Genomic DNA, 26,067 nt, shown 5'->3' on the forward strand with positions numbered 1-26,067 from the left:
GTGAATTGCAGTAGTCAATACATAAAAAAACGACCATGAATGATAATTTCTACCTCAGAATAAGATATCTTGGAAATGAGCTTGAAAATCTTTCCAAAGTGAAAAAAAGCAGGAGCAAGTTATACTTTTGATGTCATCAAGAAGCTGGCGATGATCAAATATGACCCCAAGGTTGCCAACCCCCCTTGGCCTCGGCAACACTCGGTAAACATCAGCTGAAGACACATCCTGCAAACGTCAATCACACCAGTAAAACAGTGTTGGTTGCGCACCGCAGCGTAGATGATAAGGGTGACGCAGGGGTGGAGCGGCTCAGGACAGGAAGCCCAGCGGATTTAAAACACCAGTGATTGATGGAGATGACCGTCACAGAAGGCTTCTCTGGCACCCCAAAAATTAAATGCGTAAATATCATACTAAATGGGAGACTTATTATCCCCAACAAAAGAAAAGCAGGGACAAACACTCCGACATTAATAAATCACACGGAGGAAGAAATGGCAGCCATGATTGGATTTACAAGTCATTTTTGTACTTGGCCTTGCATTAAAATGCTTTATTCAACCCTGTTTTGCAGCGAAATGTCTCATATTTTTAAATGCAAATCTTTTAAAGGTATGTTGCTCGACAAGGAATGCTCGTATCCCTGCAATAGCACAATTGGAACAGGGGGGACAGAAAAGGGATCTTCCTCTCCAACAAAGATTTTTAAAACTTTGTCAAAAAGAAGGAATACACAATGCTGGACATTAGAGGTGGGGTAAATAATCGATTTTAAGATGCATCGCAATTTAGACTTGGATGATTATAAAATCGATTAGTAACGTCAATAATCGATAATCAAAGTATTTATTGTAAATAAAGTAATGCACTTGTAAAATTTGGCTGACTGCAGCGGGCCACCTCAATGAGAGATCCGACTAGCTCCTTTATTTTAGGGCACTTATGTTCCAGTTTTGCACACATTTCCATTAGTAAATGTGATAATTAATTTAACTTCTTATTACAAATGCACTTTTTTTTAAGTTGCAAGTGATAAACGCTTATTTGGTGAAATGAAAAGAAATGTAAAACTGCATTAATATATAACATTTATAGATCGTTAAATAATAATTTTTTAATCTAATGGTAGCTCCTGAATTGTAATCCAAATCAAATTGCAAGGTGCCCAAAGATTTCCACCTCTACTGGACATCTTGTTTTTTTGTTTTTTATTCCATATATCATATACATAATGTAGATTATGTATAGTACATCAACCTATTTCAGAGATTGAAAATAGCAAATGGAAACTGCATTTTAACAAGTGAAGTTTAATTTCTGTGCAACCCATTTAAAACCATTTCATTCTTAAGTTGTCAAATAAGTGACTAATACGAGTGTCAGAGTTAGTTTGTGACGAACCCCAAGATGCAGAGAAGGAGGCAGGTAAACATGATTTAATCTTTAAATACTAAAACAAGAACAAAACCAAAAGGGTACAAACAAAAAGCGCGCACGAGGCGGATAACAAACTTGGCTATGAACAAACAAACTTGGAAGCAGGGAACAAAAGACAGTAAGCTACAAACCGCTACCAAATATAGCTTACCGCAACGCTGCATTGACACGACACGACAGGTAGCAACGACAATCATCCAGCCCAGACTGGATGGGAAGACATTTCTAAATAGTGGTGGGCTGATTGACACCAGGTGTGGCTAGGTGCCAATCAGCTGCAGCTGAGGGGAAACAGCGCCCAGGGAGAAACGCAGGAAACAGAAAAAATAAGAGCGCTGACAGGAAATACTACACACATAAAGGAAACAAAGACAAATGCAGAGGAAATAACTAAAACATAACCAAACTGTCAGGGATGAACCTGACAACGAGGCTGCTGTGGAAGGAGGGAATAAGCATGTTGTGAAAATCTTGTTTCCAATGTTGCAATGATAGTTTGAACTTAGCTTAAGGATTAAGGTTTTATGTTGAAGCCTGGTCACAACATTGAACTTCAAAGATATTTATTCATTCAATGTTTCGAAATTATTTCTCTCTGTCTACGCACAGAAACTCTATTGACTTGTCTAAGGTAACCTTTTCTAATTGCTGTTCATTGTGGAAGACAATATTACATTAGGAATTTGTATCAAACACTTTGACTGTCACGCCGAGTCAAAAGATTGTGCTCTGAAGTCATTGTAATGTACAACACAGAAAAGGGAAGAGACACATAGCAAGGTCCGTCCACCTTTAGACATCAGCTCAACAGGAAACAGGAGAGGAGATTAAAAAAAAAAAAACACCACAAGCATAGTCTCCCTCCTGTGCTTTCATGGAAGTGCACAAGTCCCTGTTGTTTCAGCACTGCAGCTGGACCTGACTGACTAATTGCTAGTTTGATCCAGTTAGCAGAGGCTTTCTTCAAAGCAAGCTGCATTGGGATTCAGTACCAGCGGCTCCTTGCTTTGGGCTCCAAGATTTAAATTATGCAAAGTTATACAAAGAATTTGCTGTGACTGCTACCGCAGAAAAGATGCTTTACATTTTTTTTTAAGCCTCCTCGCCCCTCAAAACCGTAGCGTCAACTCTGTGGTTAACTCGATAAGATATCCTCATCAAACCATGTCGTACACAGTTTATAAACTCCTTCTGTAATTGGCCTTTGAAGAGTTTTATCTTGAATTGTCTCTCTGTGAGCCGATGTGTGATTTATCCAGAGAGGAGTCAGCTCAGAAGCCGATGGAAACTAAAGCTCCCAGCTATCATCTACTGCAGAGCTTCTGTTATTCAACAAATTACCAATTTGAACCAAAGAAAAAACAGGAACGCGGAAAAACCTCATTAGCAGTTTAGAACATCATTAATTGTTATTGTGCGTCAATGAAACGTGCAGCTTCATTGGCTCAGAGCGAAAATGTTTGACAGCTTCACTTCACTGCTTGTTGTTTTTTACTCCTCAGTCTCCCCCGAAGGGCGCCACCATCCCTTATCGGCCGAGCCCTTCACCAGCTGCCCTCCTCATCGCGGGCAACCAGGTGAGGAAGTAATGAAGAAATCCTTTTGGCGGGGCATGAGGGGTCAGATTGGATGCTTGCAGTCATATTTCATTTAAGCAGCCAAAATTAATGTTAATGAACACATTGAGCAGGACATAAACACGAAAAGCTCATCGGGGAAAGGTCCAACAATTAGACTTTAGAAATTTACTTGAATGCTGATCACGCTTGCCAAGTCAAAATGACAAATAAAGAAAATAAATGAGTGCACATCACAACAAAATGTGGTGATCCCCACATACACTACCATGTAAAAGTTATGAGGAGGAAAACCTGACATAGAAGCAATCTGATTGGATGAATTTTAGGGGGATGTCATAGCAGCTTTGTCTCAAAATGTTTGCATGCCATAATAGTCATCTGTCCTGCTCAATCAGTCGGAGTTTGCTTCTTCCTCAGTTAGACAATCACCCCTTGTCAGTGTACCGGTACCAGCCATCAGCGGACAGTCACCTCCTCAGACCATTCCATCTTTCTGTTCATGTTTGGTTACTAAAGGGGATTACAGAGTTGGTTTCTCTGTGCAAAATTTTTTTTGTTTTTTTTCAACATATTATTCATTGGTATTGCCATATCTGTCGCATTATTTTGATGGGGTTTTTTTTTCAATGTAGTTATAATATCAATCTGTTTTTAGATATATGACATATGCCTTGCACTGTTTAGTTGATTACTTATTGTACCTTATTTATGTTTATTGAAACCATAAACATCATTCACATGATAAACATCTTTATTAGTAAACTTGACATTGACTTGTTGTTCTGACCTGACAACCGAGGTACTGTATTTTTCGGAGTATAAGTCGCTCCGGAGTATAAGTCGCACCTGCCGAAAATACATAATAAAGAAGGAAAAAAAACATATATAAGTCGCACTGAAGTATAAGTCACATTTTTGGGGCAATTTTATTTGATAAAACCCAACACCAAGAATAGACATTTGAAAGGCAATTTAAAATAAATAAAGAATAGTGAACAACAGGCTGTACGTTATATGACGCATAAATAACCAAATGAGAAGGTGCCTGGTATTTTAGCGTAACATATTTTGGTAAAAGTCATTCAAAAAACTAAAACATATAGAACATGCTATACGTTTACCAAACAATCGGTCACTCCTAATCGATAAATCCCATGAAATCTTACACATGTAGTCTCTTACGTGAATGAGCTAAATAATATTATCTGAAATTTTACAATAATGTGTTAATAATTTCACACATAAGTTGCTCCTGAGTATAAGTCGCACCCCTGGCCAAACTATTAAAAAAACTGCAACTTATAGTCCGAAAAATACGGTAGATTGAGGATTTAATCGGGTTATTTTATGCAGTCTTTTAGCGGCCACACATTTTGATGGTAGACCTACACCTCCTTAACATGGTCCTTCGAGCAGGATCCTCAACTTCTTCAGTTCTATAATCACTGTCCTCTTGGTGATGTTCACCAGCCTCGTTACCTTGATGAATTCCTTTCCCAGGACATCTGCTCCCTTCAATTACACTCAATGATCATTCTTACAATGGAGGTAGCACTCAGGCTCCTCGTCTTCTCTACACTCCAGAAAGACCAATGCCTTAGAATGTCAGCCCAGAAGTAGTTTTATCAGCTCTGTTGGAAATTAGGATGGTACCATAACCAAGATGGAAAATGCAAGGTTTTTTTCAGCACCCTCGCTTTGAGAACAGTTCCTCAGCCTCCCTATCCAGTTCAAAGAACTTCTGTGCAATCAAATGACATCGCTGCTGTGTGTATACCTTATTATCTGCCAGGAAGTACATCCCCTCCCTATTCTTATTCCAGTTAACAAGTGACTGATCCAACATACTTGTCATGTCCTGAGGCAGTAGCTATTCTACCATCTGATGATCCACTGCTTCCAGTATTACATCCTTCTCTCAATGAACCAGGGCTCATGGACACTTCACAGTATGCAGAGCCATACACACTCCCATCCGAACTGCTTTCAACAGAGACTGTATACACAGGACCACCGCCTTATATTGCACATCTCCCTGGAGATGACCCCCGACAGTTTGCCCATCTTAAATTGGTACTGGACAATATCCTACCTGAAGACACAACAGACTGCATGAAGTATAAATTACTTGTTTATCAGAATTATAGGACTGCTGATTCAGATGGGTAATGATGGAAAGACTGAGTTTTGTCAAAGCTGCCACATGAATTTAAAGCTCAATTAAAATGTTTAATTCGTTACATCCACACTCCAATTCCAACTTTGGTGCATTTCTCAAAGTAGCTCTAATAGGAAGTCAGGCTTGAGGAAAATTACTCACAACCATCTTACCCACAGTCATCTGGAGATGAGCGTCACAGAGTCAAGCCCAGGCAGCTGAAGTCAGAAGCACATCCTAATATAGTATTTACTGGTACACATCCTGCTACCAAGCCACCTGGGACAATAACCTCAGTCCAACCTCAGACCGAACCCAATAAATACTGTCTTTATTGTCATACAGTGCAACATTATTTTAACAAATTTCAGAAATTTCACCACAGACCCAAGAGCAGCTTGGATCAAATTTGAGAGGTGTTGATAGAATGTGGAAGAATGTTGAGAGCAACCACCTCCAGAGATTGTACAACCAGTTACTTATCATCAAGATCCTGCTGTGAGAAGTAGCCGTGCTTTGTTATACAGTAAATGGTCAAAGTCTTCCTCTACAATGGTAAGCAGAGACTTGACACATATGCCATTCTTGATGATGATTCTTGAACTGCGACAGTGGGTTACTGATGGGTGGACATTATTAGTCATATGGCCCCTGAACTGACATCTGAACCCAGAGATCTTTGGCTGTCAATAGAAGGAGCAGATCCATCAGATCAAACTCTGAGACTCCACTGGCACTGCAAATCATCACTTGCAGCCACACAGAGCAGCTTCAGCCTAAAATGTTCAACATCTACCGGGTTTTAACCTGACCGTATGACCCATTAGGGCTGCTCATTTCCTATACTATTCGAGCCAGGAACAAAATAAAGAAGAAAACGTGACTGGGACGATTCCCATCTTCCAGAGGACCTTCTTCAACTAAGCCTGGGACAGTAAACTTCATATTGTCCCTAATATCTCAATTGTTGATTTCTCTGTGCAAAGAAATGTGATACCTAAACTGTGTGTTTTGACACGGTATTCGTCGATTTCGCCATATATATCACTTTGGATTGATACGGCATTATAATTGCTTTAAATTTGGTCAATTTTGGGCCGTTGCGTAGGTCGGGCTAGCGATTCATTCAAGGATCATTGAAAATATGTGTATTCGGCGATAACACTTTTTTTTTTTACACGTTTCCGGGTTTGATATCATCCACAGCAATTCTGTCTAAAGGGTGGAACTGAAAGTTCAATCACACTTTCTTTGCATCCATGTAGTATGATGATAACTCTTTTATGCTATTATAAAATATTTTTTTCAATGGGGCTGTTAATTGATGATTTTTTAAATCAGATCAATCACACTTGAGCTGTGATTAATCGAGTCTAATCACAGGTTATTATCACTTGTATATTTAGAATTTGTTCAAGAAAATAGCCCACTATTTAGAAACAAATGCAATTTTGTTGTCAGAATTTAATCAAAACATGTTTTTACACTTTTTACTAACTGCAAGGCATTAATTTGCTTTAACTTTGTGACAGTAAGTATGGTAAGAATAAAGAGCACATTTTGAAAGTATATATATAGTATTGTAATATAGCAAACAATTTACAGATAGTAAACACACCCATAAACAACTTAACATGGTGCAGTATTTGCATCTGCATTTACTTTTCCTCTTAACTCTTTACCACAAGACATATCATAAAATGATATTTGCATCTTTTTGATGCATTAAAAATAAAGCTGAGTCAATTACACATTATACTAAATAGATTGTAAGCTTCAAGATGGCAGAGGAGTTAGTGCGTCTGCCTCACAATACGAAGAACCTGAGTAGTCCTGGGTTAAATCCCGGGCTCGGGATCTTTCTGTGTGGCGTTTGCATGTCCTCCCTGTGAATACGTGGGTTCCCCCCGGGTACTCCGGCTTCCTCCCGCCTCCAAAGACATGCACCTGGGGATAGGTTGATTGGCAACACTAAATTGGCCCTAGTGTGTGAATGTGAGTGTGAATGTTGTCTGTCTATCTGTGTTGGCCCTGCGATGAGGTGGCGACTTATCCAGGGTGTACTCCGCCTTCCGCCCGATTGTAGCTGAGATAGGCACCAGCGCCTCCGCGACCCCAAAGGGAATAAGCGGTAGGAAATGGATGGATGGATGTATTTTACACCCACTCGAGGGTAGATATCAAGTTTTTTATAAAGTGTCCGGCAGCTAAAGGAACTATAATTAATTTACTGTGGAAATGTCAGAGAATAAAGAGTTGTGTCTATTGTACGATGTGCCGTAGTTGTCCATAGGTTACGAGACGTGCGTCACCAAACTTGCTAATGTTAGCCGAGTTAGCTGTTAAAAACAAGCTCAGCTTCCTCATGAACATGCCTGGAATTCACAGTTAAGGACTGCACGCCAACTGTCATCAAATAACCATAACCATTTCCTTTTCCGTATGTAAGCAGCGCTTATCACACTTTCAAACCTTACAAGACCTTTTGTTTGCAGTTTGAAACTACAGCCGGAGAAATTAAACACAGGCGCAGCAGTTTATCCACGACAATAACATTTTCATTTTACAGTCGATTGATTGACTTACTACCATCAGCGCAGTTCTACAAATGTATAAATCTTGTGAATGTCTTTGGAAATCGAATTCAATGGTTTTTAATGACATGTAAGGTCAAAATGTTTCTAAATTTAATTTAATGACTTTGAATTTCCCGCGGAAACCCTGTATTTGCATCACTTTAAGATACTATTTTAAACTTGTTGCGGTCCGATTTTAAGAAGGTTTGTCGTTGCAATGCCAACAAATTACCTCAGATTTATCCTAAGATCCAACGGTGTGTTTTGAAGTGAAAATGTCAGCCTCCCATCACTCATCTTTGCTCTGGGTAACAATAGGCGCCGACTTCTGGCTTTACGTTCACACAAATGGTGTGATTAATTTTGATTCATTTATGATAACGCAATATTTTTTTTTTAATGAATCACACGTGTTTACGCATCATTGACAGCCCTAATTTTTTTTAAATTGGTAAAAGAGAAACATTTTATTGGAGAAAAAGAAAAGAGTTGAATAGCATCCAAGTCTAGAGCGCCATTGTTTATGATGCATTTTAGCAACCCATAAGGGTTTAGAGAAACAGTCATTCGCTTAAAGATTATTCCACCCTTGTCATTAGAGTTATACTGTTAAGTCGATTACAATCTATCTGTTATGATCCGATGCCCAGATTATTCCATATTATTGTTTTTTTTCCATTTTGGTATCACACTCTGTTGTTTGACGTCCTTCGTTACTGTTTTTTTTCTGTCACCATGGTAGCTAATTAGTCCACCTGCCCCTTGCTTTCTATGCACACCTGTTTCTACTTATTACTGCCTTATTTAAGCCTACACCTTTTGGTTTTTCTGCTCGGATCCTAATTTGCTTTCATGCAACAGATGACGACTTGCTTTCCATGTTTGTACTCGCTAGCTCTCTCGCTGCGTTTTTTTTTTTATTCCTAGCTCTCACACTAATTTTTTTGTTTTCCCTTTTCGTGCCTTTGTGCCAAGTGTTGGTGTGTCTGTTTATTTCACTAGCTCCCATGCTAGCGCCATTTGTTTGCATTTTCTGCCTAGCACAGTATTTTTGTTGTAGCCTGTTTCATTAGTTTAATAAATACTTATTTCTTACCTTACGCTGTGTTCTTGTCCGACACATCCCTGGAAGAACATATTCGGCATCGCTATCCCACGCAAGTTTCACACTATCTACCCTCTTTATATTTGGAAATCGAGTATACTGTATAACCTACATTTTTTGAAATATTTTTTTTTCTGAAATACAGTAAGTTTACTGCATACAAACAATTTAAATATTTGTTTTGTCTTTTAACCACATAAAAATGTTTTTCCTCTCAGAGACATTTGCTAAACCATCACAAGTACAAATTACAATAGGCTTTTTAGCCTTTATTAAAAAACAGTGTCAAGCGTGAAGTTGTTGTCGACTTGTTCTGGCCTGCAAACCATTAGAGGTCAGAAGTTTGGTTCATAGACCAACACCTCGTGGCGCAGTTGGGAGAGTGGCCGTGCCAGCAACCTGAGGGTTCCTGGTTTGATCCCCACCTACCAACCTCGTCACGTCCATTGTATCCATGAGCAAGACACTTCCCCGCTGATCCTGATGGGTCGTGGTTATGGCCTTGCATTGCAGCTCCCTCCATCAGTGTGTGAATGTGTGTGTGAATGGGTGAATGTGGAAATAGTGTCAAAGCGCTTTGAGTACCTTAAAGGTAGAAAAGCACTATACTAGTATAACCCATTTACCTCCTTTCTCTTCAAATTTAGCAAAAATATTTTTGGCTTACAAAACAAGAACTGAACAACCATTTTCAATGTATTTTTTGATTCCGTCAAACACATTTTAAAACACTAGACGTTTGAGGTAACTGAGGTCTTCATCAACCTTTTTCTTCTAAATGACGCCATTGTTTTTTGTTCTTAATGAATTAGAAAGCATGGGTAGAATATCATATTGATGTTTTTGCTAAGCACTCACTGACTCTGTTCAGCCTATTTTCAAGCACGTCTGAAGGAAAAAAAAAAAAATTCTGGTAATTATTAGAAATACAACTAAAATTAGAATTTAAGATCATGGTAAGGTTATTTGTGTGTGTGTGTGTGTGTGTGTGTGTGTGTGCGTGTGTGTGTGTGTGTGTGTGTGTGTGTGTGTGTGTGTGTGTGTGTGTGTGTGTGTGTGTGTGTGTGTGTGTGTTCGTCACGGCTGCTGTTGGGGAAGGCACACACATCTACCCTGCCCTGGAGTGAGTCACAAGATTAGCAAGTGAGACTAGAGACCTGCCGTCTCCTTGGGCTGAGGCGACGTGCAGATACTCGGCATAGCTGTCAGCAGTTCTGACACAGTTCTTCGCTTTGCTGAATGGTGTTGTGTTTGCGATATCCCTCATAATAGGCTTTCAAATTAAATCCAGGAGGTCAGTGAGAGATGGCTTCAATAACGGCCGCATGGTGATAATTGATGTTTGTGTTACTTGTCTGGGAGAATGGAGAAGAGACAAGAAGGCTCTGTCGATGACTCATTGCTTATAAGCCTGTTAGGTGTGTAAAAAAGTCAAAACTGCTGCTTCAAGGACTCACCAAACGTAATACACAGGGAAAAGCTGCTTCAACCCATCACATACTGTATTTAATTTTAAAACTGTTTTGAAAATGCACAATATAAGAATAATACTAGTAATGAGCTCTTGTTTCCCTCGTGTGTTTCAAGGTGTTCGAAGCATCCGATTTTGCACCCCATCCTCTGTATTCAGTCGCCCAGGCTGGCCTTGACCTGCAGCAGGTATGTGTCCTCATTTCTCTGAAGTCTAAGAATGTTTTTTGTCATTTTAATATCAAACGATCTCCAAAACTTGGGCGGGGATGGCTGTGGAGGAGCTCGGGTAGCGAGTCCAAATTTAAACGGTCCATCCTCTGGCATGCGGCATTCAAAACAACAGCTGAGTGGAAGCTGCAGCTATTGTTCCAGCTTGTCATGGGAGCTCTAACCCCTTTTGAAACATGATGCCACTCTTTTTTTGTCCAGCATTGCTCACACAGCACACAAAGAAATATTCCTATTCCATGACAGAAGACCTAGATACTGATAAATAAGTCCAGGAATTGAAAAAAATTGCTATTTAAGATCAATATTTGATGTTAGTAATAACTAGGGATGTATATCGTTTAGGATTTTATCGATACCAATATCGATATTCCTTATCGATTCTGGTATTCATTTGTACTTTTTATTGGTGCTATTTATAATTAATGTAAATATAGACATGCACAGGTATTTTTTTTATTACTACAAGAGGTTGTACATCAATTTTCTCACAGCAGGGAAGTCTTAACACCTGCTTTTTAAGACTTAAACAAGTCAACAATGTTTGCAGTGCAAGGTGCAATGCAGGTGGTTCAGTATGTCATCTTGTAAAGCCCACACAGATCCATCACTGTGTTTCTATTCATTACAATTACACTCAGCTGGAAATAATATTCTTGTATGGCATTCATGTACATATGTTTTACATGATTTTTCATATAAAATAGATCATATACTGTAAATCAATACAATCAATTAGCATATTAGGTGGGTGTGCTTTTAGGCAAGGTTTGTTTTGATGCCACGTGATCGCAGCACGATGGAGTGACATCAGACATTGACTACACACCTGTCAGCGGATGCTATCTTGCTTTTGAGTGACTTTATGGATTATTATTTTACCTACATTTACGTTTTGAGTGGATTAATATTGGCCTGGGGATTACTGGATCGCTACAGTGACGGTTAATGAAGCGCATTAGTGGCAGTTAAATAAGTCGTTTTCACTTCAAACTGGTTCTAACTCCAAGTGTGTGCGACTTTAAAGGAACTTTTGAGGAGGAAACATCGTTGTGTAAAAAACCTCTGTGTGGTCTTTCTTCCTTATGTGTGATTATTCCAAGCTGACTATTAGATCCTAGGGCTGGGCGATATGACAAAAAAAGGGTCATGATTTATTTATATTTTTAATCATACGATCTTGATTAATATCACGTTTTTAAAAAATGCTTGTAAACTGCTAGTTTTAAAGCAGTTATACTATCCATCCATCCATTTTCTACCGCTTATTCCCTTTCGGGGTCGCGGGGGGCCTATCTCAGCTACAATCGGGCGGAAGGCGGGGTACAAACCAAATAAACTAGGGACTAGTACAACATTTTATTAACATTCTGAGTAAAGACAAAAAGGAGATTTTAAATCAGAAAAAGCACAATAACAATGTACCAAAACATTTCAGTTTACATGTTTCCAAGTAAAAGAAGGATGCATCAGTTGTTATTTTAACACTGGTGACCTAACTATAGTATTAGAAGCTGTCAAGTTATCATTAACTTACCAATGAAGATCGCTGGTTGCGTCCACAACTTCCTAGCATTGGCAGTAGTAGCACAATGTCTTTTCACACAGCTTTTGGATGAAGTAGTCATCAAATAAGCAAACTAAACATATCACCTGACATGTAGAAGTCTTTTGGGAACAATCGGGCTCTGGTGGTGAGTGTTTCAATCAATCAATGTTTACTTATATAGCCCTAAATCACCAGTGTCTCAAAGGGCTGCACAAACCACAACACAAACCACTACGACAGCCTCGGTAGGCCCACATAAGGGCAAGGAAAACTCACACCCAGGGGGACGTCGGTAACAATGATGACCCAGTGGGACGTCGGTGACAATGATGACTATGAGAACCTTGGAGAGGACGAAAGCAATGGATGTCGAGCGGGTCTAACATGATACTGTGAAAGTTCAATCCATAATGGATCCAACACAGCCGCGAGAGTCCAGTCCAAGGCGGATCCAACACAGCAGCGAGAGTCCCGTTTACAGCGGAGCCAGCAGGAAACCATCCCAAGCGGAGGCGGATCAGCAGCGCAGGGATGTCCCAAGCTGATACACAGGCGAGCGGTCCATCCTGGGTCCAACTCTGGAAGAGCGGTCCATCCTGGGTCCCGACTCTGGACAGCCAGTACGTCATCCATGGCCATCAGGCCGGACCCCCTCCACATAGGAGAAAAAGAAAAGAAACAGCAGATCAACTGGTCTAAAAAGGGAGTCTATTTAAAGGCTAGAGTATACAAATGAGTTTTAAAGTGAGACTTAAATGCTTCTACTGAGGTGGCATCTCAAACTGTTACCGGGAGGGCATTCCAGAGTACTGGAGCCTGAAATGAAAACGCTCTATAGCCCGCAGACTTTTTTTGTCAAGTCCACGATCCCAGTAAACGTAATAATAATAATAATAATGATAATGGATTAGATTTATATCGCACTTTTCTATTATTAAATACTCAAAGCACTCACAGAGAAGTGGGAACCCATCATTCATTCACACCTGGTGGTGGTAAGCTACATCTGTAGCCACAGCTGCCCTGGGGTAGACTGACGGAAGCGTGGCTGCCAGTTTACGCCTACGGCCCCTCCGACCACAACCTATCATTCATCCGTCATTCATTCACCAGTGTGAGCGGCACCGGGGGCAAGGGTAAAGTGTCCTGCCCAAGGACACAACGGTAGCAATTTGGATGTCAATAGGCGGGGAGCAAACCTGCAACCTTCAGGTTTCTGGCACGGACGTCCTACCCACTACGCCATTCCGCCCCCAAATTTCCCCTTTCCCTCTCAATTACAGCATTTCTGTCACGTTACGGCAATTTTCGTGACTTTTTCGCATTTAGATTGTGTTTTTAGCGAACCTTAAATTCCGTCCACAATTCCAGTGATGTGTAAGTCATACACTGTAAAAAATTAATATCTACAAAATGTCTGGGTTTCTGAGATATGTGAGTGGTACATGAAGATTTTACTAGTACAACCTTTCACTGGACAATTCACAACATGGCCTTATGTAACATGTTCGTTCAATTGAGCTATTAAAAATGAGCCTTAAATGCTCCGTATCTTTTCAATAGCTGCTTGCAACCAGTTCCTAACATACTTAAACACACGGTGTGGTTTATTTCCATGCACTTTGAAATAAAGTAAATAGACATAACCCCTCAATCTCTAAAACGACTCGCCACAAAAATACAGGAAAACGTGTTGTTAGCCAAAAGTTAGCTGAGCTAAAAATTTAACGCTAACCCCTAAAACATTTAAGGTATGCTGTAAATTTAAATGAACAATCTGCAAAATCTTTAATTTAGACAAAATAATACCGGAAATGTTAAAGTATTTGCATGCTCGTGACATTGCAGTATTTGCAAATTAATTGTACAATTGTTCATTATTTTCACGATAAAGCCCTGTGTTTTACACATATTATAGCCATAGTTATTTAGGTTATCTCCTTTTTCTTGGTTTGCAGGAATCCACTGCATTTACAACTGTGATTAACTATTTTCGATTTTACGGTGTTTTTCTGTTGCTATTTAACAATTGCTTGCCGTAGTTTTAACGGTCATTTTTTACAAAATAGATAACTCCAAGTTACTACTGACATCCATTTTGCTTCTTCAGCAAAATTAATCATCCTATGATTTTGTTTACTTCTCTGTTCCTTGTAACCGGAAGTGGGGCAGTAAAAAGTCGTCTTAATATATGCTCACAGCTAATCATCGTGGATGACCTGAAATGTATCATGATTATATAATCGCCCTGCACTCTGTCAGAATATACCTGTAATGCATTGCAGCAGCACCTGAATGAAAGTGACTGGATAAAACGGTCAACTGTATAAAAAAAATAAAAAATACCAATAGCCATATCATTAATCCAGAATCTTAACGGTCCTCTTGGATTGCCTCTACTAAGGTACCAAAAAAATACCAATGTTTGGTATATATCCCTGGTAATAACGACCTTAAATATTGCTGTTACTTTATGTTGTTTGCTTCTTTTGAGCATTAAGGCAGCATGGTTGATGCATTTGAAGGGTGAGGTCTTATCTCTACTTCATGAGCATGGATGGACTCTTGATAGGAGGCAGACTGCTGGCGTCGGGCAGAATTGAGTTAAGCTGAGTGCTGTCTGCTCTCACCAGAAATATATTGATGCAGGCCTGCATAGACACCACCCGCACTAATTACATGACAGGGTGAGGAGGGTTAGAGGGGCTGATGGATAGAGTAAAACAACATGGGGGTTCACTTATGTGAGTTTACATTTCGTGACTGACCATCTGGCATGTGCTGATGATGATGGTGTCAATAAAGACGGAACAAAGCTTATTGCAATTGTTTTATAATATTCAGACCAGGTTAAAAATCTAAATATAAATGATTCCCAGTCTTTATCATTTCAACCGAATGAGATTTACTACAATACGAGTTAGAATGGCATTAAAATATTAAATTTATAATGGAAGTGTTATCAGTGGGGCGGAATAAGTAGGGCTGTCTTAATCAGATTATTAACAATCTAAAAATTAACAGATGGTGCTGCTTCGTTGTTTGTACTTGCTGCACATTCTGTACATGTTTTTTTTTTTTTTTGCTACACGCTTTATTTTGCCTGCGTTGTTCCTTATTAAAGGGCTTTTACATGCATGTTGCTATACCTGTTTCTGTATCCTAGGGTCACACCATCAGCCCCCATGCACATGTGTGACACCATGATATAAAGTGTACATCTGTTTGCAGTGTCTCTGCAATTCCTTTGCAAATGGCTATAAGCTGGAGTGTTTTGTATTTAAATCAGTGTTTTAATTTTCAAACGTACAGTGTCACAGTAAGAATAGTAAAACAACACTTTTGTGATACACAATTAAATTGGGTCATCTTAGGAAAATCTAAAATTGCTTAATTGAATTTTAGTAGTTGTAATCAGTATTTTTACATGCACAAAAATAAAATTAATTATCGCATGAATACGATTAAAATTATCGTTGTAAATCCCAAAACCCACACAAAAGTGTATTACATGTTGATTGATTGGTTATTGCAGCGAGTTGTCTTCGCATGTTCCAGTTTCTGTTGAGGATCATACCGCAGCTCGGAACAACATTAAATTCATAAGATTAAAAGATGAAGCTGGAGGGAGGGGGACTGTTTACACCTTAGAGTGTGGGTCAGTATTTTTTACTGTACGGGACAGAATAAAAATCTACATGTTTAAGAAATGGCAGGATGATTTTGTAGAAGACAGTTTTAATAAATGACATTGACGCCTCAATGCACCGGGATGCAAAACTCGGGTCAGATCTTTTGTGCAGCCATTTGAGACACTTGTGATTTAGGGCTATATAAATAAACATTGATTGATTGATTGATCTTTTTCTTGCAGATTTTTGTATGTTGTACCATGAATTGATTAACGTCGACCCCGACTTAATCAAGTTGAAAAACTTATTCGGGTGTTACCATTTAAAGGTCAATTGTACGGAATATGTACTGAACTGTGCAATCTACTAATAAAACTATCAATCAATCAATCAAAAGAATGTTATCCAATTGTTCTTTTTGTAACATCTGTCCCTATGGTCTAACCAGCTTCTATCTGCCCCTTTTTGCCTGTATTGGTGCTTCTGTCCAACAGAAGCCTGACTTTAAAAAAATATAAATCAGTTGCCGCCATTAACACGTTTTTTCCATCAGCCCTATAAATAAAATACGTAGATTAGTGGAAACACCTTTCAACTTGAACCAGTACTGTTCTATTACAAAACAAGGAAAAAAAGACCCAAACAATGTGGAAATATTGTTAACATGCAGTAAAACAAACCATGTGTTTTATTTCATAAGACGGCACCTTTTTATAAGCATTTCTCCAATAACATCACGAGCTACATCTTTCAAAGATGGCTACTTCATAAGATGGCTGAGCATAGCTGATGAAATGTCTGTAGCTTGGTGCTGCGGCGGAACAAAATGTTAAAAATACAATGTGTGGTTTGAACCATTTCATGGAAATATAGTCAGTCAGAAGGCAAATGTGAGGAACAAAAAACATATTTGACATGGTGTACTTAGTTACAAGTGAGGCTTTTTTCCCGGAAGAGAGTGCCCAGTCATTGCTGGCATGCACTCTTTTACTGCCGCAATCCATTTAATGCAGGATGCTCTCTTGCAGGCGTACACTTTGCAAAACCAATACGGCATTCCACACTCTGAGGTGAGTCCATTTGTGGGTATGATAGACTGAGTGCAGTTTTATGGTTAATGTGCGCATCCTAATGCTTTTTATACTTTTTTTTTTTGTAGTTGGCCAAACTCCATCAGCTGTCAATGCAGCAAGGCCTCGGTCCAGTCGCCCAGCCCGCTTCGACTATCATCCCTGGTATGGACCGCAACCCTAGCTCGATTTTTTTGTATTGTATATAGTCGGCAAGAGTGAAGTCATAAAAGGCTCCACCAGAGAAAGAAATTATTCTGTGAGATCATTTGTGACGTATCATTACTTATTTTCTCATCAGGTATGGATGCAAATGCTCAGACATCTCAGGAGCTGCTTATTCCTAACGATGTAAGTCACATATTTTTCATACTATGATTTCCCGTTTGAGCCTAAATAAAACCTTTATTATTACTCTCTAATGTTCCACTCTGTGATCAGTGTGACTTAAAAGGGGACACAAGGTTTCTTGTTAATTACGCTCATTATTTTAACCCAAGGTTAAAGGGATTTTAGCTGATATGGATCCTTTTGCATGATTGTCTGGGCTGCATTGCAGCGTCTTCCAGTGGCTCCCGTGAGTGCTGCGTAAATCCTCTCATGTTCCCTGACCTACTTAGAGGCTGTCTGCTGTCAAAACAGCCAATGAGGAAACAGACAAAGATCCGTTCCCTCTTCAGTTAGCCTCCGCCTAGGTTTTTATTTTTGATAAAGTGTCTCTCCGATCCGAGCACAAATCACCGCACTTTGAGCCAATTCACCTTTTATAACTAAAATGTTATCGTTGTTGTTTTAAAACTCTAAATCCATTCTTCATCTCCAACATTGAACAACATCCAGTGTGAGAAGAAAAGCACACTCTTTGAAAGTAATTATTGCTAAAAGATTAAAAGGAGAAGGCTGCTTGGTTTCCTTACATTTCTCTTATTCCGATGAAAGGATCAAACCCAACATTGTGTTGGCGCATCTTTCTTCAACTCTTCTCCACAGGCTGCGCCTCTCAGCTGTGAGCTGGTGCCATCTCACAGAGGAAATAAACCTCGGGAAATTGGGTCACAAATAAGTAGCTTCAAAGGGTAGGAGAGTTTACTATTTAACAGATACAAACTTGGCCTAGAACAGAGGTTAATGGAACGTTTGTATTTGGTTTAGGGATTATTATGTTTTTTTTTAGTTTTAGTAGTTTCTCAGAAAGTGTAGTGTAAATCTAATCACTTTTAAATTAATTTCATTTAATTTTTGGAGGAATAGAAAAGGACATTTCACACCAATAACCTAACATTTTTTTTACAAAAAATGTCAATGGGATTTTTTTTAAAATATTGATTCATTTTATATATCACTATGATTAACATTTTTGATTTTACTACTGCTAATATAGTAATGATATAACAAAATACTTGTTGTAGTGTATTACAATGATACATCATTCTAAGAGTCTATTAATCACCTATTTTTTTACTATATTGTATTAACAGACACAATTACAGTTCCAAATCAAATGGAAATTCAAATCGAGCTAAAAAACACTACAAACCATGTCATTTTGGTAATATCATTTTGGTAATATCATTTGTAAAATAATATGATTGATTTATTTATATATTTTCATTTTATACGGTAAGAATTTCAAAACTAAGAGACACTTAATTAAATTAGGTCATCTTAACCATTGCTCTTTTTTAAATTGAAAAAGGAAGACTATGCAAATTAATGTTTATGTCCGTACATTTACAAGCACACATAAAATTAATTATTGCATGAGTTTGGTTGAAACCATCCTTTTGAAACCCAACACACAGTTTATTGGAGTGTGCTTTCTTGCACATGAGCCAGTCTCAGTTCATTCTTAAATGATATCAAACAATATTTTGCCTTATTTATTTTTTATAATAAAAACAAATTCCAACATTAAGGAGAATAAATTACATGGTTCTTTATGTAGCATATTATCATAACATTTTATATATTTCACTATATTTGATTTATTAGATTTGTGTACCTTTTTTAAACAATATGTTATTACTGTTTTTTGCTAATTTGACTAAGGTAGTTTACTCATCATAGTTAGGGTGAAACATGTCAGATCCAAGTGAGCAAATATAATAATAATAATAATAATAATAATAATAATAATAAATAATGCAGGCATCTGCATGTTAAGGTGTACAATTTGGTGCTTATATAAATTGCTGGGCCATGGCAGAGATGTTTTTGTTCTAATTACCATTCAATTATTGGTATTTAAGCTTCATCTAGTACATCATTGGCTTTTTTTTTTTTTTTTACAATATTTCATTTACACACGGACAGAAAAAATTAAACAAATATAGCTTTGGGGTATTGTCACTTGTCCACTTTCATTCTCTATCATGGCACACTTCAATTCTATATGTCGGCAAAAAAAAAAAAAAAAATTTCTTCCATGTCTAAAGTGGCTGAGGAGAGGAAGCATGCATGCAATTGATGACTCCAAGTTGCACTGTGTTTTGTCGAGTAAAAACGCAACCTTCCGGACCTTCAGCCGCCACTTTTTTAAAGTGCTCCGAAGGCTTTTTTTTTTCTTTTTTTCACAGGCAAACCCCCACATGGCGAGTGGTACAATGCATCAGTGGAATAAGGGATTCCAGTTCTATATGTGGCAGGGATAGGTGTAAGTTTGCTCCATTGTTCCACCTTGAGGACTTATAGGCAGGACTGAGCCCTTGTCCTCCATCACAACCACACACCTGCGTCGTGTGCAGGGAACACAGAAAACGTGCACGCACACTGATGCCTTGAGAAAGTGCTTACACTCAGTGAACAGGAGCGAATGCTTAAGCCCTGCAAAGAAGAGAAATGGCTGCGCCCTCCATTACGACATCCTGCTTCCTGTGTCGCCTTCAAAGACTACCTCAGCAGGGAGTGCACTATACTGTATAAATGCACACAGCAGCAAAACTCCTATGGCACTTTCTTTCCTTCTGGCTTTCAAGAAGAATCCTACTGCCATTTGCACCAAACTTGGTGACAGCTGCCGTCTATTGACAGCTGCGGTAAGAGCCCAGAGGAGATTGGGAGTCTCAGTGGGTGAAGGTATTATCTGTTATTGTGGTGGACCATTGTCTCCAGAGTTAGTCTTTTTTTAGGCAGCGTGTTCTGTGTGTCACCCCCACCATGCACTACCCAGCCAAGAATAGCCGGACAGACCAAACGGGCCGCTGTGTGACAAATCAGACTTTGCCCAACAGGCTGCTTACCTCTCTGGAAAGGAACGCCAAATGCAGAGCAGGATTGGGGCGGCGCGTATGTTTGTGTATTTCAGCCTATGCGTCAGCCGCTACTAAGCTGCCAACACACACACACACACACACACACACACACACGCAAGCAAGCACGCACACATACTACAAGTGCTCCATCACTGTCTGCACCCCCTCCCTCCCTTCATCCTGCTATATATCTGGTTGCATAGCGCAGCCCCTGAGCTCTGACACCCTGCACTTGAGCTGATACACAGCCTCTGTTCAATATCTATTGTTGGTAGTAAGCCGGGGTCCACTTTAGGTGAAACGCAGCACATGCGCACATGTATATTTGGAGCAATTTTTCTTTTTTCGAATCCATTCTTTTGCCAGCTGAAGGGAATGCCTCATAGATATCCGGCTTATTTGTCTATGATGTTTTCTATTAGAGCGAAGATGTGTCTCAGTGGCATAGGTTTGGAAAAGTGATTTGTTTGGGAAGTCTGAGAAATCAATAACCTTTTAGCCACTCAGATTAATGAGAGGCAAATGTGCCTTCTCTCTTCTCTTTGGCCCGTGCACACTCACAGGCAATTAAGCCAGACCCCGGAAGACTTAAAAAAAAAAATAAGAGGCTTCTGACATGCTTGATGGATGGACGGATGAGCAACTCACTTGAGGACAAACCATGTTATTGCAATACTTGAAGTGGTTTGCCTTATGTCAGCCAATTTGATTTAGAAGGATTGTTTTCCACTGGGAATATGTCGGCTTTATGGCAGTTTGTCCGCTTTGTCCGCTGTAAACACACGCCATATATTTACTTGGAACATGTTATTGATGTGTTTACAATAAGGTTAAGAATAACAACTTAACACATGTGATTAATAACCAAAAATGATTGCATTAATTATGTATACACAAAGATTAATCACCCAGTGTATTACATATAATAATAAATAATAATGATTAAAGGGGAACTGCACTTCACAATCGGTATGAAAGACATTACGATAGATGGATTTTTTTAAAGCATTTTAAATATTAAATAAATGCGATCCAAATTCCGCTTTTACATCCAAACACCTCCATTAGGCTTTTATATACATGATGTAAGTATATATGTAATGTAGTAACGAGCACATTTATAATAACAATATTTGAAAAATATATAAATAAATAAATTGCACCAGTGTGCTTCTTGCCAAAACACCTGAAACAAGTAAAATGTCATTTTGGTTACACTTTCTTGTTGTATTGGCAAATTATTGTGCTTAGATATAACATTTGTTTTAAGTATCTGGAAATTTATAGTACACATCACTTAAATTAAACAAACTGATCTGACTCAGAAAGTACCTGGTAAGAAATATATTTGACCTACAATAGACTTCAGGTTTTTACAGTAGATGTGTAGTGAGATATAGTGTGGTTGTCAACAAACAGACTTTTCTTTTTAATTGATTCAATTATTCCCTTTGTCCCTGCCCTTACATCTGAATAATTATTGCCTGTAAATCATCCATTTGGTTACAATGTCATCCATCTTTATAACCCGCGTTCTTCTCCCACAGCTGATCGGCTCCATCATCGGCCGTCAGGGCACCAAGATCAACGAGATCCGGCAGGTGTCGGGGGCCCAGATCAAAATCGGCAGCCAACTGGACGGGACAAGTGACCGCCATGTCACCATCACAGGAACCCCAGTCAGCATCAACTTGGCCCAGTACCTAATTACCTCCTGGTAAGGCACATCGGGTAATCGAATGAATCATAGCTAACACTAAGGGGGGGAATTGTATCTCTCTAAAAGGGTCAAAGGACACGTACTCATTGGTGATGATGAGAGACGTCCTTGTTTGATGAGATATTGACCTCGAGGGAAAGATTAAAAGCATTGCTTAGCAATGTGTGCGTTAGCTATGTTTTCATGGAATTAAATATTTAGAGCAAGGCTGAGGTAACTCAGGTTTTTAAAGCATGAAAGTGAATATGGCCTCAGAAATACATATGAAAACAGTACAAGCACATGATAAACTAATTACAATGCAACAAAACGTATAAAATATCACATTTTTGTGATAAAATATTTCCGATATCTAATATCTATCCATCTATCTAATATAACCGTAGAAGATTGACAGAAGCATTATATTATAGGGTATAATTATTATAGGGATGGTGTGGCGCGGTAGGAGAGTGACCGTGCGCAACCCGAGGGTTCCTGGTTCAATCCCCACCTAGTACCAACCTCGTCACGTCCGTTGTGTCCTGAGCAAGACACTTCACCTTTGCTCCTGATGGGTGCTGGTTGGCGCCTTGCATGGCAGCTCCCTCCATCAGTGTGTGAATGTGTGTGTGAATGTGGAAGTAGTGTCAAAGCGCTTTGAGCACCTTGAAGGTAGAAAAGCGCTATACAAGTACAACCCATTTATTATTTATTTATATTGCAGAAATTGAATAGAAATGTATTTTCTCTAGTTGAAAATTGTAAATAAAAAAGGAAGTCTGGCGCCTCAACAACAACTTCAATAAAGCGAGAAAAGGTTGGTATAATATGAAGTAAACATTGAAATTTCCCCACAAACTAATGAACACTGCTGCTGGTAGTCACATACACAAACACACACACAGTTTTGAGACCTTCGAAAAATGTCTGCCTGTTTAGGACCACCCTTTGTAGATAAATAAAGATGTGTATTTACAACATTAATAATAAATACATACTGTGCAAATATAAAAATGGTAAGCTTTTAGTTATTCTAATTTTTTTGTTTTTTTGGTAATTGGTTTTTAATTTTCATTATTTGCTTCAAGTTATTACAGTATGTCTCTATATACGTATAAAGTATATATATATATGTATTTAATTTTTTTCACACTCTTGTTATTTCATATGTTTGCCTGAGGGGGTGCACTTTTAAAAGCGACACACAGTCAATTTGAAAAAAAAACCCTCCTTTTTGGGACCACTCTAATTTTGATCGATTTCCCCACCAGGGGTGCAAATGACACATTCTCTATTCGATGCAATGGTTTTCCGTATTGCGACCATGATTTTGGTCTTAACTTGTTCACCGGTCCACATACTTTTCCTGGTTGATGTCTCAAGAAGGTTACACATACAAGAACCCCCCCCCTCCACACACACACACACACACACACACGCTCTTCTCCTTCGACTTTGCAAAACTAATTATGCCAAAATTAATATAATATATTTCAGAAGAAGTTGTACAGCATTTTATTCTGAAACATATACTTTATTTTGATTTTTAAAAAAAACATCTGATTGTAGGCTGGGATGTCAACACTCAACTATATTCAAATACTTGCATATCACAAGTTAATGTGATACAATTTTTTTGTCAGCAATCTGCACGTCTAAAATGTAAAAGATAAAATTTCCATCCATCCATCCATTTTCTACCGCTTATTCCCTAATTTAACCCGATGAAACAAAAAATGTAACATGCCATTGTAATACACCTGTGTCAAGACTTTTGGAAAGTCACATTGTATTAAAGTAAAGTAAGTACATTGTATTTACAGTAAATAGCACTTCTGCCAGAGAGAGCTCACATGGTTGAAATACAAACAGTAAAATCAAAACAAGCATACAGCATGATGCAAAAGAAAATACATTGCAAAATAGAATGATACAAATAATAACAATAATAAAAAAATATATTTAAAAATGAAATTGAATATTACAAGAATGCATACTAAAACAAATGGGTTTTAACTGCTTTTTTTAAATGTCAATAGAAAGGGCAGATCTCAGTTCATAGGGGAGTGCATTCCACCATTCATGGGCAACTGACTCTAAAGCTTTATCACCTTTACCTTTTAATTTTGTACGAGGCAGACAAAACAGAAGGCAGTGACCTAACACGACAGTGAAAAGACAACGGATCTACCAAGTAAGCTTGGTCAGTGAATGCCCTGCAAGTAATAGATAAGATTTTGTATTGTATCTTGAAATAATACAATGTCTTGCTCTCTGGCAGATTATTTTGCTTATTTTAAGGATGTTGGTACATTATTATTTGATTGATTGATTGATTGATTGATTGATTGATTGATTGATACTTGTATTAGTAGATTGCACAGTTCAGTACATATTCCGTAGAATTGACCACTAAATGGTAACACCCGAATAAGTTTTTCAACTTGTTTAAGTCGGGGTCCATGTTAATCAATTCATGGTATTAATATAAGCTAAGTGGTCTATCACAGTATGAAAATGTAACGATTTGGAATTTAACAGTGTTAGGACTTAAAGTTGTTGGCAGGCATCAATTATGTTGCAAGGTGCATTACTGCCACCTAGTGGACTGGAGCAGTCCACCATCCAGGGCAACTTAATGCTCATTTTTACAGTAGACACATTTACCGTTTCTTGTCCTCTTCTATACAGTGGAGTTTTAGTCACGATGGCAGAAGGAAGAATACTACCAGTATTTTGCATTGTTTCTGAGCCTTGGCAATGGAAATCATCCAAACTACATTTTGCGTTATCCTGTAAACAAACAAAACACACCGTGTCTAGACCAGTTGGAATTGAGCTGCTTCATTTTACTCAGCTATCAGTCTATTGGAAGTTTGCCTTCTGGCAAGCTTTTCATTAGCATCAACTAAGTCAGTGTTGGGGCAACGGTATAATCCGCTAATCTTCATTCCCTGCCCTGTCTCCATGTGTCGTCCCCCCCCCCCGCCCCCCCCCTCTGTGTCCTCACAGTTTAGAGACAGCCAAATCCACAGCTCAGGCCGCCACCATGGCAGCACCCGTCGACCTCAACATGGCCTTCACTCAACCGGCGTCCCCAGCCTCCCCTGCTCCCACCCTGGCCACCCTGACCCCAGCTCACGTTTTGGGCGCCCCGTACGGCGCCATGCCCCTCTCCGGCCTGCTGGGGATGAAGTCCGTCCCCTTTCTGACTCTGTCCAGCCCGGCCCCCGCCGTGGCGGTCACGGCAGCACCTTCCCACACCACCCTGGCAGCCTACACGGCCAAAATCTCCTCAGCCAATTGCATCAAAAAGCCAGAGAGACAGAAGTTCGCCCCCTACTGATGAAGCCTCCACGCCCGGGGAGCCAGATGGACAGCTGTTTGTTCTTCCGCAAACGCCTGATGTAGCCATATCCCTCAGGGGACTATGATTCTATGATGCACCAACAGTGAAGAGACCAATGGAGTAAAGCTTTTCAAATCATTTACAGAAATAAACCCAATGTGAGATTCACGTCCAATTGGTGGGCTGCCGTCATCGTCACTTCACTCTTATTGATCTATTAAGTCAAAATATATAAAAGGGCTTGAAGCTCATCGGAAAGACACATGTTTAAACACGTTTTCACATGTGTGTCTCACGTCGGAGGTCAGCCATAAGTATTTATCCTTCAATAATTTGTAAATTATACTCAGATGACAAAATACGCCACTGTATGATGCTTTTATACAACGTCTATGTTTGCCTCTGGAAGTTTTTAAGAAAATTTGTAAATGTACGGGGGGAATTTGTTTTTATGGTACTGTACTTGACTGTTCAGTGTTTTATGTTCCTTCAGTTGGATTTTATTTGGATTGTGCACTTGTTTCTTCTTTATTTATTAGTATTTCTTCATGTATTAAAAGTATTTGTTTCCTGACAGGTTTTGTGTCCTTATTGGTTTCCTATAACTCATTATTCTGTACAGTAATAGAGTCGCTGGTAGGATGGGAAATGACAAGACTTTTTAGGTTCCATTTCCACTTTCGATTCTGCTTCACGATTTGGTTCCTTAACAGTTCTACTTATTTGCGGGAGAGAAAAAAAAGAGAATACAAAGTGGGTTAGCATTAAAGGGGAACATTATCACAATTTCAAAAGGGTTAAAAACAATAAAAATAAGTTCCCAGTGGCTTGTTGTATTTTTTGAAGTTTTTTACACAATCTTACCGGTCCCGGAATATCCCTAAAAAAAGCTTTAAAGTGCCTTATTTTCGCTCTCTCGAAGCCACTGTTCATTTTCCTGTGACGTCATACAGT

The 26,067-nt window shown here is 38.9% G+C and overlaps 1 protein-coding gene across 2 annotated transcripts in view; it reads left to right on the forward strand.

Annotated features, from left to right (window-relative positions):
* Positions 1 to 25,687, forward strand: part of pcbp4 (poly(rC) binding protein 4) — a 108,397-nt gene extending 82,710 nt beyond the window's left edge. For both annotated transcript variants that reach the window (XM_061904172.1, XM_061904171.1), the window contains 7 exons: positions 2,943 to 3,017; positions 10,447 to 10,518; positions 16,770 to 16,811; positions 16,901 to 16,976; positions 17,113 to 17,162; positions 21,610 to 21,779; positions 24,777 to 25,687. In XM_061904172.1, the coding sequence (XP_061760156.1) occupies positions 2,943 to 3,017; positions 10,447 to 10,518; positions 16,770 to 16,811; positions 16,901 to 16,976; positions 17,113 to 17,162; positions 21,610 to 21,779; positions 24,777 to 25,110 (819 nt within the window). In that variant the 3' untranslated portion in view covers positions 25,111 to 25,687. The remainder of the gene's footprint in view (positions 1 to 2,942; positions 3,018 to 10,446; positions 10,519 to 16,769; positions 16,812 to 16,900; positions 16,977 to 17,112; positions 17,163 to 21,609; positions 21,780 to 24,776) is intronic.
* Positions 25,688 to 26,067: the final 380 nt, after the last annotated feature.

The sequence above is a fragment of the Nerophis ophidion genome, linkage group LG06, assembly GCF_033978795.1.
Source record: "Nerophis ophidion isolate RoL-2023_Sa linkage group LG06, RoL_Noph_v1.0, whole genome shotgun sequence".
Taxonomy (NCBI): domain Eukaryota; kingdom Metazoa; phylum Chordata; class Actinopteri; order Syngnathiformes; family Syngnathidae; genus Nerophis; species Nerophis ophidion.